This window comes from Etheostoma spectabile, chromosome 17 (genome assembly GCF_008692095.1).
Source record: "Etheostoma spectabile isolate EspeVRDwgs_2016 chromosome 17, UIUC_Espe_1.0, whole genome shotgun sequence".
Taxonomy (NCBI): domain Eukaryota; kingdom Metazoa; phylum Chordata; class Actinopteri; order Perciformes; family Percidae; genus Etheostoma; species Etheostoma spectabile.
In genome coordinates, this window is record NC_045749.1 from 22,767,999 (window position 1) to 22,780,741 (window position 12,743).

Here is a 12,743-nt window from a genome sequence, read left to right on the forward strand (position 1 = left end):
CGCTCCTGTGACAGATGTAAATGACTGTTTCAGCAGTTGGCTTTAATGCATTTTTAAACAGGCACAGCAGTAGACAGCAAATGAGGGTGTCGCGACAGCAACACTCTACGATGACGGCTGCCTCCTCATCACTTACAAACATACAAAACCACCCACCCATACACACACACACACACACACACACACACACTGTCCTATGCAATCCTGAGAATAGCTCTCATTCATCAACTTTCTCAGTACAATGGGCTCTGTAAAGGGCCCATCTTTCAAATAAAGCACCTCCACACTGCGGTGCCCAGCCGAGCTCTGTACCACTGCATCACATTTCCTGTCAAACGCAAGCACTCCTGCACAGTAGGATGGAGAGATGATTGGCTGAACCGTTGTTTATTCTCTGGAAATTAAAATGGCTCTGCGTTCCCAGATGACAACACAGAAGACTGCTACTGCTGATCAGACCAAACTCATGCACACAGAGAGCCCAAGAGACAAGGGACACTGTCCAAATGTTTCAAGAATTGTATCAAAAAAACAAAAAATCTGTCACAAAAAAATTTGCAAGTAAGTATTAAGCAAATAGCATACGTTTTACAGCAACTGTCAAAAAAATGAAGGGTGGGGCATGGGTTTATGTGTGTGTGTGTGTGTGTGTGTGTCTGTGTCTGTATGTGTGTGTGTATGTGTGTGTCTGTGTATGTGTGTCAGGTGAGGATGCGTCTGCAGACAAAAACGTGCTGGCACAGTAATACTTGTACTTCCCACTTTGTAACTGGATTTGCAAAGCATCTGTGTGTTGTGGTGTTGGTAGATGCCTTTCTTTGCTTGAGGTTTATGAATATGAGGTGGTATTTTGAGTGCTGTTTCTGTGTTGTCAAGGTGATGAAAACAAGCACCGTTTGGTTGTGTTTTGTTGTTGTTGGCTTGTGGTTCCTTAAATTAAATTGTGTTTGAGGGATCTTTTCGTGATGAATTCACCGGATACTGTAGTCTCTGTGGGTTTAGTACTACAATTCCCAGAGAGCATGGGAGTGTGTTCCAGCACAGGATGGGATCAGTGTTGTACAGCTCTGTTTTTGTGTGTTTGTACTCTCTGACTTTCTGGACTCTGATTAATGTGCACATGTTTTGCAGGGTAACACTGAGCGGACTACAACGACGGCGGTTTAACTCATCCCATCCTTTTCAATCCATTTTATGTCCATTCACTTAATTTGAGGAACTTAAAGGGATACTTCACCCACTCAATAAATTAGTCAGCAACAGAATATTGATATTGGCTTTGTGACTTGAGTATAATATAAAAGTCAATTCAAATTTCTGTACATCAATCTGTATTATGTGAATTATGTGAAAAGCATACATGTAAATTGGTGAATTATCTCTTTGACTGTCCCCGTCCCACTGCTACCAGTCTGTCTGTGAGCGGATACAGGGCGTTCCTCAACAGATGTTCATTGCTTTTGTCATTGCAGGTACCCATCAGCACAACTATAACCATGTGGCTCTAGGTAGCCCTACACGCACACCTAAGAATGGTAAGACCCCCTGGGGGAGTGGGAATGTTCAAGTGAATTCACAGCTGAGTTCAGTGTTTCAGATGACGCCCGGGCCACGGAGCCATTAGCTTGAAGTTATTGCTTGACATGGATGTGTGAAAAGCCCCTTGACATGGTTCTCTCTTCAATTTGTCCCACTGCAAATCCATTCTGTTATTAAAATGAGGCTCTTTCGTTAAAGATTGAATCATAGAAGTGTCACATCCCATAGTCAGGAACATCTTTCTGTGAGTGGGATCAGGCCGCAGTCCATCTCTTTTTGAAAGGGAATACAATTGGCGAAGAATCAAGTTAATGTTCTGTCGAGGTCATCATGTCCTCTGGTTGACAGAGCGTGTGAAAGTTATCACCATAGGCTCACAGGAGCATCACCGTGAATGGATTTTTTATTGCTGATGTCATGCAGCTGTTTGTTTGAACCATTATTATGAGCGAGCCGGGGTCTTGCTCGGGGTCGCAGACCGACCCATGTGGAGAGTAGCATAAGGAAGCAAGCTGGAGGCTGGAGAGAGGAAGGACAGCAGAGATAAGAGGCCATAAGCTGAATATTGTACCTTCAGTATTAATTAAATCACTATTGTGTTTCCCTTTGATTTCTATTCTGTTTGTTTCAACCACCAATATAGAAACATCGAAACACGGCTCGCTGGCTCTCAGGCATTCAGGGCGATGTTTGAATTCTGTAGCTCTTCTCTTCTTAATGGATATAATTGACACATTCTCCATGCACACGCACACACACACGCACACACACACACACACACACACACACAGATAAGCAAACCGCAACTTTAGAGAAATACCTTGGAGATCTATGGAAAACATGAAAACTCCATTTCAACAACACAGACTTTGATCACATGCCCTCTAAAAGGCTTCTGATTCCCCCTCATCCCCCAACAGAAACAGCCAGGAGTTACAGCTGCAAATCACAGAAAATGCATAATCATAAACACAAATGTACATCACTGCCTCTGGAAGTAGTGTTGAGTTTATTATTTATTTACTAGCCATGCTAAATATGGAGTAGGTCTTTGGAGGTTCTTTTTTTCTCACCATCAACGTGTCTCTGAAATATTTGTTTTTCACTTGGGTTTGGTAGCTCACCGATCATTGAGACGTGGTAAGTCATACATTTAGTGTAATAGTCATCATTACATTCCAGCTCACATTTGTGTTCACCTACACCTCAAAGTGTTTTCAGACCTGATTTGAGTACCATTTGCTAATAATTCTGGCTGTTGGTTTGAACTTACTTCAACAAGAAAATGTGTCTTAGTTTGTCATGTGGGACAAAGAAATCCAGAATCCTTCTGACTCATGAAAGTACACTCACCGGCCACTTTATTAGGTACACCTGTCCAACTGCTCGTTAACACTTAATTTCTAAGCAGCCAATCACATGGCGGCAACTCAGTGCATTTAGGCATGTAGACATGGTCAAGAGAATCTCCTGCAGTTCAAACCGAGCATCAGTATGGGGAAGAAAGGTGATTTGAGTGACTTTGAACGTGCATGATTGTTGGTGCCAGAAGGGCTGGTCTGAGTATTTCAGAAACTGCTAATCTACTGGGATTTTCACGCACAACCATCCTAGGGTTTACAGAGAATGCAGATGGGCTACAGCAGCAGAAGACCACATCGGGTGCCACTCCTTTCAGCTAAGAACAGGAAACTGAGACTACAATTTGCACAAGCTCATCGAAATTGGACATAGAAGATTGGAACGCTTGCCTGGTCTGATGAGTCTCCATTTCTGCTGCGACAGTCGGATGTAGGGTCAGAATTTGGCGTCTACAACATGAAAGCATGGATCCATCCTGCCTTGTATCAACGGTTCGGCTGGTGGTGGTGGTGTCATGGTGTGGGGAATATTTTCTTGGCACTCTTTGGCCCCTTGGTACCAATTGAGCATCGTGGCAACCCACAGCCTACCTGAGTATTGTTGCTGACCAGTCCATCCCTTTGACCATAATGTACCCCTTCTGATGGCTACTTTCAGCAGATAATGCGCCATGTCATAAAGCTGAATCATCACAGACTGGTTTCTTGAACATGACAATGAGTTGGCTGTACCTAAATGGCCTCCACAGTCACCATCTCAATCCAGAGATAGATCTTGGGATGTGGTGGAACGGGGATTCGCATCATGATGTGCAGCCGACAAATCTGCGGCAACTGTGTGATGCCATCATGTCATATGACAAACTCCCTGAGGAATGCTTCCAGCACCTTGTTGAATCTATGCCCGAAGAATTGAGGCAGTTCTGAAGGCAAAAGGGGGTCCAACCCGTTACTAGCATGAGGTACCTAATAAAGTGGCCGGTGAGTGTATATGAAAGTCAATTCATGTGATTTCATTTAAATGTGCAACAAAGTAGAAGTTGCATTATTATATAGTTTTCTTATTTTCAAACTATTCCCCAAAAAAGACTAAAACCAACCATTTGTACTTTCTAACGTTCCACCCTGTCTGTGGCCCTCAGACCCAAGCCCTCTGGCTCCTATTGAAGACGTCGATCTTTGGATTTTTAATGAAGGAGAGATTGTCAATTTGTTGGGGACCTTTTTTAGCAGTGGATGAATACACATTTGAAGCACTTGTGAATAATAATGGAACCAGAAATGCATATATTAGCCTGATTACAGACCTTTGAAGAACTGCCCACATCTTCAACCTTTCAGAGATTTACATAAGTCTGTTGTGGTGGTTATTGACAGCCATTTGTACTGGGTGGGAAAATAGTTGACCCAATTAGATACACCCATTGCAGCCTATCTCTGGCCCCGCCTATATCAGATACACCGATGTTATTGGTGCAGCTCCCCTCTGGCCCCCCGCCTAATAGTACACCCTATTTATTGTGGTCCGCTCCCCTCTGGCCCCGCCTATATCAGATACACCAATGTGATTGGTGCAGCTCCCCTCTGGCCCCGCCTATATCAGATACACCAATGTGATTGGTGCAGCTCGGCTACAAGGGCATAGTTAATAAGCAGCATTACTCGATGCCAGAGGAACTCGTGAGCTAATTCACATTGTGCTCTTGTGAGAACTCTGGATCTCCAGGATACCTTCCCATGAGTGCCAGGCAGAATAAATGTAGTAAAGAAAAATTGCCATTGAGTCTGTTAATAACAACAAGTGTATGTGTCCATGTTTATCTTGATGCAGAACCATGTCCCCTGGTGCACTGTACCAGGCTATAGGTAGCGAGACACTACCAATCACTGAATTGTTGGTTTTGGTCTTTTCATTGCATTTGCTGGTAATAAAAAAAATAACTTCCTAAGATCCTTTAAAAAAACATGCTAAGATTTGCAAAGACTACTTGAGTCAGGTCTGTGTGGTTGTACTGTCCATCGTGATGAAGCAGTGAAATGTGTTTTCTGTTGAGATAGCTAACAGCATGCCTCAGTCTGAGTCACTTCTCCTCTTATTGATGCAGTGTGGCAAACAGTCCTGCCACAGATCGCTCCCGGGACCCCCTGCTGTTACCCGGCCCTGCCACCACCCCTCCGTCCTACTCTCTCAAGCTCCCCTCCTCCTTTCATCCCACTATATTCTTTCCTTCTTGTGTTTCAGTCTCCTTTTTCCTTTCAGATTCTCTAATCTCCATCTCTTTTTCCTCTTTCCTTTCCTTCTCTCCATCCTGCAGCAGTTACTAAAGCCCTATTTTTATCTTTCCATTGAAGGCTGGTGTGGAGCCGCACCCAAGCCCGCTGCTCTTCACTGCGTGACAGACTCACAGCCTACTGGGGAGGGCGATATAGCGCAGAAGTGAGAAAGAAAATGATAGAGAGGGGAATACTGAATGGACAAGAAAGAATTAAGAGCGAAGGAAAGTGGGTGGCAGCATGGTAGGAAAGATAAGATTGACAGAGCAAGGAAGACGGCGGTGAATGGGACAGACTGCGGATGTTTGTGTGCGTGCATGTGTGAGGAAGGGAGATAAAGAGAAAATAAAAGAGGGCTTTGGTCCAGTCACCCCCACCCCCCCGATCCTCTCTCCTGTACATCTTCCTGGCATCATATCATGTCACATCAGCGGCAGCCAGTCCAGGCATTGGTGCCTGCCCGGCCCCAGACCACATCACAGCACTGTCCCGAGCAGGGTCACTCTGCAGCACACATGTTGTTTGGTGTGTTGTCTTGTTTTTGTTTTTTTTCCTTTTCTTTTGTGGACCGCTGTTTCCACCCATCACACCATGCCACATGTCAAGTCAGTCCCACACCAAAGACTCACTGAGTGCCTGATGTGACCGCCTCTACTCCCCCATCGCTGCCACCAGCAAGTTGGAGTTTTAGATATGCAACCATTTCTCACAGGCACTCATCAACGCCCTGGCTCAGTTAAAGCTTGTTTCTTGAGTAAATGTTGTTAAATTAAAAGGCAAGAGGAAAGAGCCTAAGAGTCCAGTGACACGTACCTTAGACTTTAAGAAATACTGAGACCCCTCACAAAGTTTTTGGTGACAGTGGCTCTGCTAAATAGTCTCAGGAAAAAACTTGTTCCGGGGGAACATTTACACCCCACAAAAAACCCCACATCCAACATTAAATGAAGTTAACTGTTGACACAATACAGTAACGTGAGCTATTTAAATGAGCTGATACATGGTTACACCTCGTTAACTCTTACATGTGTATCTCCGTGTGGACTTGTCACCAATCAGTCCCAAAACGTCCCAGTTAGAGAGGACATGCCCTAAACATATTCTTTATAAATCTTTCTAATCATTCCCTGACAGAATCAAGCAGGCCTGCCTTGTTGCACCGTCAAATTGACATTTTCAGCGTGTAGCTCGCTAGTTTAAAGTTCTTTGTTGTTTCCGGTATGGAAGGGATTTTGAGAACAGTAACACAGAGCGGGAGGTGAGGGACATCTGTCAGGCAATTTTCCTGGAAACGTTTGAAACTATTTGAACCCTAACCCTAACTAATGCCAAAACAAGCCTTAAAAACGTATACACGTATACAAATTAAACGCCTGCAGTCCTAGAGACAATACCAAGGACATGTCCTCTGTGTCCTCAATGATAGCTGCAGTGCTGGCAACAACAATGAATTATTTAGACCTCAAAGTGGTCTCAAGAAATTCTGGTTTATATTTGTTGTAATATTTATAACCCTAATTTCATTGTACAATGAAGGGAACCTTCCACAGATCCAAGCCTGGGTTCTACCTTCATACCAAGGAGATCCTTTCTGAGATTTGTTCAGAGCACCGCTGCCTCCAGGAAATGTTTGTAACACGAAAGCTCCAGCCTGCCCGCCAGCGCACTCTCCCCTTCTCTACCTCAGCAGGTGGTCTTCCATAATGACCTAAACCTGGCTAGCTGTTATATTGGGGGGGTGGGGGACAGGAGTAGCCAGCCTGCCCATGTCTTTTCTCTTCCCTCTTCTGTGTCTGTATATGTATGTATGTGTCTCCAGAAAACAATCGGATAAGTGGCATCCTGACCTCGCAGACGGAGCCCTACGACCTGTCTTTCTCACGCTCCTTCCAGAGCCTGTCTCACCTGCCGCCCTCCTATGAGGCGGCCATCAAAGCCGACCTCAGCCGCTTCTCATCCCTGAAGAAACTCAGTAGGTCAAAGTTCTCTGCACTAATGCAAGAGTAGGCCCCCTGCCCTGATGTCCTGCATGACAGAAATACTGCATTAAGTGTGCCTTCCTGACTCCTGACTGGGACTGAATGGCTCCAAAGTGTTTCCACTGTGAAAATGATTAGCGTGTTATACGAAGGACATCAAACAGTCAAAAGTAAAGTCCTCCTACACAGTTGTCTGGAGATCTTTGCAACTCCCCATTGATCATTTCAGTGGATGGAGAAGGCCTGAATCAGAATCAAAAAATACCCATTCCTCAACTCTGATCCTTCATGAAATCAGCCTAGTCATCTCAAGAAACTGTGAGTCATTGATATTCCATGCTTCCCTTGCCTTCTCTCAATGGCTGCAGCCACTATTCTTCTCTCGGAGCGTGTAAGTACATTAAGCGGCTTCTTGTGCCCGGCTCGGCTCCGTATTGATTAAGTGGTGCTACGCTGGATTTCTGCTGCGTAATGAGGTCTTATCTCATGATGTTCTCCGAGTGGAACGCAAATATTCCTCAAGGCTTGTGTAATTTCATCATGACTGCCCCACTTCACTGCTGGCATGCAGTCAAAGTAAAGGATGACGATCTACAACTCATCCCATCAGGGCTTACTCCACACTGGCTCCCCCCGTTAGCTGCCAGACACCACCTCACACCAAACTGCAAAACTGATTTGCAGGATACAGTGCTATTTACTGGTCCTCAACTATCAGGAAATAAACACACAAAAAACATTACAGTCCTAAAACAAAACCCAGTGAATAGTCTAGGCAGAGATGGAAGCCCCCAGAAGAGACAAAATATCCTAAAGCAGTGTCCTTCAGTCCTCCCAACTTTCTTTCTGCTTCCAAAGCAAATTATTTGTTGCAGCAAATAGCCTAAAGGCTCTGCGGTTTCTTTTTGTTGCTCAACTAGTGTCTGCACACTGATAGATCATGTTGGATTGTGCTGGAGGGAAGATAGAGCAGCGTTTTCATTGTCGGGATAATAAAAGGGAAGAATGCTACTGCTTATTAATGCAAATTGGTATCAAACTGAAGAAAAGCATTTAGCCCATTGCAGGGCAGGACAGTATACATCACAAGTTATTCATTCACTCCGTGGTAATATAGTTGATGAGTTTGCAGTGCCCTGCCCAAATCCTGAAGACTATTATGCTTGAGAAAGGAACATCTTGTTTTTATTATCTCTCATAATGAATCGATTTGCAGCAAGCAGCCGTGGCTCGCTGCTGAAGGGGATTTTGGCTGAGTGTAATCCTGACAGGTGGCGTGAACACTGCTGAAAAAGACAGGCTCAGAGTCTTCCACCAATTCTCAACAAGGTGGAGAGGTCTGCTCCCATGATTGAATCCCACCATATGGATGACATGATGGTGAAACATTCATGCTAGTGTTCAGAAAGAATACAGAATGTGCATCTTTACGACAATGGACTTATTAATGTTTCCATTTTTTAATTTCAACTGTGTTTTGTCTCTTTGACAAGATGTCTGACAAAGTTTTTGTGAATGTGCGTCACTATGTGTGTGGTTCTGTATTCAGACAGTCTTTCTGCATGTGTTGTGTTGTGTGGCATGTAGTTGATGATACATTCACTCCCACGCTCTACTGTCTCTGGAAATGTTTTCTTGTCTTTGTGATCTGCTTCTAAATGCATGTTGTACACATTAAAAGGGATAAAACATCCACTCAAGGACATTCTCAATGGAAAGTGATGAATAAATTCAATAATACATAGACAGCTGTTCAGCATGTACTACATATGAGATGCCTGCGTGCTTCCCTCTGTATCTGTATGATATGACCATGTTTCACATGACCTTTGAAAAGTTTGCCCCTACAGCAGAACTGCCTGTATAATCCCAAATGGATGTGTAGATGTGATGTGCCTAGCATGTATTACAGTCTGACGGCGGTTCTTCTGTCTCTCTATTTTTTATTCCCCTCCATGAACTTGGAAAGGTGAAACACAGATGGGTCCGCCAACACTTTTCTCTGCATTGTGCACAATCCCACTTTATCCATTTTCTCCCCTTGCATTCTAACACCTTCCAGTGTTTTCTTTTGCTTTCACTCCATGAATCTCCTCTTCACCTCTTGATTCTGTCATTTTATTCCTGTCTTCTCTGCAGCAGATAAAGATGTTGATGAATACTACACTCGTAAGCGCCACCTGCCTGACCTGGCAGCAAGAGGAACTCTTCCCTTGCATGTTCTCAAAATAAGTCAAGAACAGGTGGGTAGATAAGTGCTTGGTTTAAGTGTGCAGGTCTCTAAACAAGGTCATGTTTTTTTTAAGGCAAAGCAAGTGTACTATCTGTGAGTCTCCAGATTTTCATTAGTTAGAAGCTATAGTTGGTCCTTTTTCCATTTCTGCAGTGGTGGGTGGCAGAGCCTTTCCCCCTCAGCTTGTGAATAAACTCGCCTCATTCATTCTGTGCTCAACAGCACCGGGAACAGCAGCAGCAGCAGCTCCAGAGCCAGCCCCCGCAATCCTCCATCTCCCAGGCCCCTCCCCAGTCCCAGTCTTCACAGCAACAGTCTCAACAAAGGCAGAGGCCCCGTCGCGTTCAGAGGGCCATGTCCCAGGACCGAGTCCTGTCCCCGCAGAGAGATCCGCAGCAGGACTACAGCACGTCCTCTAATGGCATGTCCCCGTATGGAGGCAGGATCCTCTCAGACGAACAGCTCCTGTCCGCTGAACGTCTTCGATCCCAGGAGCGTCTTTTCCCACAGGACCGTCATACCTCCCAAGATCGTCTGTACTCCAAGGACCGCATGTACTCCAAGGACCGACTTCTATCGCAGGATCACCTCTATTCGAAAGACCGCCATTACTCTCAAGACCGCCTCTATTCACAAGATCGACTGTACTCACAAGACCGCCTCCTATCCCAGGATCCTCTGCTGTCGCCAGACAAGCTGATGATGTCACTGAAGCGTGGCATGGTAAGCAGCATCTCCGGCGGGTTTCATGGCAGCGACAAGTCAATGTCACGCGCCATCTCGCACACAGACGTGTTCGTACCAACCACGCCTCTTATGGACCGCTACAAGATGACCAAAATGCACTCCCATCCCACTGCCTCCAACAATGCCGGTGGCAGCGGGACTCTGGGAGCGGGAGGCAGCGGGCACTCCAACACTTTAGCCATGAACCAGACAGCAACCAAGAGGCAGGCATTTGCCTCCAGACGGACTCATACTATGGAACAGCTCCACTACATCCCACCGCATCACCAGCAGCAGCAGCCGCCACAGCCGCAGCCGCAGCACTACCGCACAGGCAGCAAGACGGAGGTGACTGTGTAACGGCAGCCTGCTGTGTGCCAGAGGTGGGGTCGATAGAGGTACGTGGGTACACTGTCCTTCTTTTAGAGTAGGATGGTGGCAACTTCCCTTTCTTTGACTGAAGTTCCTGCAAAGTCAGAGATTCCAGGACCAAGAACATCAGCAAGCTTACTGTGAGAGACCGGAAAAACGAGCTACACTGTACACAGCATACACAGGCCCTGTTAGATCTGAAGCCAGAGAGGGTCGTGGTTGGGGGATGGATGGTATTATCCAGCTAACTTGCCTATTATTTTCCACTGTAATTGTTTCCACTTGATTACCCTATTCATCCACAGGCTACAGCCTCATTCTGTGTGTGATTTAGTGAGAAAACACTGATTGTCTGTTTTAGCCTTTATCGGCCCACTTTGTCCAACAAATCTATTCTGTGACCTTTTCTGGCGAATCTCAAAGGGCTTTGCATGGTTAAACGCATAGACTGACTTCTCTGTGACTTCTGTTGTGCAACACAACACCATCACAGGTGATGAACAAGGTTGAGCCTGTAATAACTTTATAAATATATAAATAAATGAATAAAACAAAACCATTTGTACGCCCTGTCCTACTCATAGCTCTAGTGAATCTCAATGAGAGAAATTGAAATGGATGTTATTAGCACTTCTATTTGGTGCCTCCGACAGATGTTTCATTTCTAAAAACGAAGTGGTTTTGTGGGTTACAAAGCACAATCAAAAAAATATTGTTTTGTTTTTGATTTGTTGAGTTTGAATAGTGACAGCTAGCTTGTTTTGTTCTTAAAGCAATGGCAGGTTTTTTGTTGCTTCCAATAGAAGATTGTAAATAAGCTATTCTAGAAGCAGTATTATGGACAAGTCTGTACTGGATGGACTTTGTGTTAGACTGTCTGTTTTCAATAGATTCTTAAAGAACATCTATAAATCATCACTGTTTTGTGAGTTCAGAATAGAAACCCACTTAAACAAGTATTTGACAGGATCAATTAATACTATACTGTGTGTCTTGTAGGACGAGAAGTGAATGAATGTGTTGTTAACTGATATACCACTGTTCATATTTTGGATGTAGACTGTGTTCCATTGACATCAGACGTTGAACATCATGGAAATGGATTATAATGCTTGTTATAGTAGGGTCAAATAAACCATCCATATTTTTCTAAACATTCAACAGTGTTCTTTGATACATGTCTGTGTTGTGTGTTGATACACCACATTACCACTGGGAGTACTAGCTTTGCATTCTGCAGGCGTTCACTGGTTGAGTATAAAACCAGTTTTCCTGTATAAAGGGAAATGAGACAGAATGCCTGTAAACAAGGCTGGAGGTCCATTACACCCTCTAATGGTGTGTGAGCCCCCAGCTTACCAGGGTTTTACCGACGTATCTCAATGGTCAGAGGGAAACACAGCAGCAACCCTAGCCCACAAAACGTGCTTGGTTCAGGTGAAGGAAACGTTGTATTCAATGTTATAAGAAATTAATTATATGATACTAACATGAATATGGTGTTACTTTGATTTAATTGAACCCAGGCTCACTTGGCCTGGTTGGCCTGAGAAGTAAAGTTCTTTGGAGGTTTAGGTACGGTTTTTGGTCACCTACCACTTCTACATACCTTCAGCTGCAAAATCCATTCAAATAACTTTTTCAGCACTTTAAGGACATATGTGCTTGTATTCATATTTTGTTCTACCATTTATACCTTTTGTAAATATTAAGCTTTTTGTTTTTTTTACATTGAAAGTCATTGAAGCAATCTTTAAATCCTCTTCAGGCTTCTTCCACTTTGAAATGCTACTCTTCCTTCATCTACAGACATCAATCAAACAATTCACAAAACCTTCAGTTATTGGAATGATTACATTTTTCCATACCTTTTACAGTTTTTGTGTTATCAATATTTAGGTTTAGATCTTCTTTAGACTTTTTCAGTGTTTTAAGGTTGCTGGGTGTGTGATGTCACAGCTACAGTACAGAGGAGAGGGAACATCTTCTTAAAACCTCTTTAACTTGCTCCCACGGACACACATCTACTATGACTTTTTTCTCATTTTTTCGACATAGTATGCTATCATTTTTTGGACATACTGTACTTTTTATCACCTTATTTAATATACTATACTATGACTTTGTTATCACTTTATTTTACATACTATACTACAACTTTTGACTTACGAGCAATTTTTGAAGGGGACATAAATAAAACAGCCACAATTGTACTTGTAGAGGATATGTACACACAGAGGAAAGCCTTAATACTATCAT

General features: G+C 43.9%; 1 protein-coding gene across 6 annotated transcripts in view; it reads left to right on the forward strand.

Annotated features, from left to right (window-relative positions):
- The window catches only part of LOC116705639 (protein shisa-6), a 66,491-nt gene extending 54,846 nt beyond the window's left edge, over positions 1–11,645 (forward strand). For 2 of the 6 annotated variants that reach the window (XM_032541990.1, XM_032541991.1), the window contains 5 exons: positions 1,473–1,535; positions 2,659–2,679; positions 6,994–7,146; positions 9,293–9,396; positions 9,609–11,645. In XM_032541990.1, coding sequence (XP_032397881.1) covers positions 1,473–1,535; positions 2,659–2,679; positions 6,994–7,146; positions 9,293–9,396; positions 9,609–10,472 — 1,205 coding nt within the window. In that variant the 3' untranslated portion in view covers positions 10,473–11,645. The remainder of the gene's footprint in view (positions 1–1,472; positions 1,536–2,658; positions 2,680–6,993; positions 7,147–9,292; positions 9,397–9,608) is intronic. The other 4 variants (XM_032541992.1, XM_032541994.1, XM_032541993.1 and 1 more) reach the window with 3 other exon arrangements.
- The last annotated feature ends 1,098 nt before the right edge of the window (positions 11,646–12,743 follow it).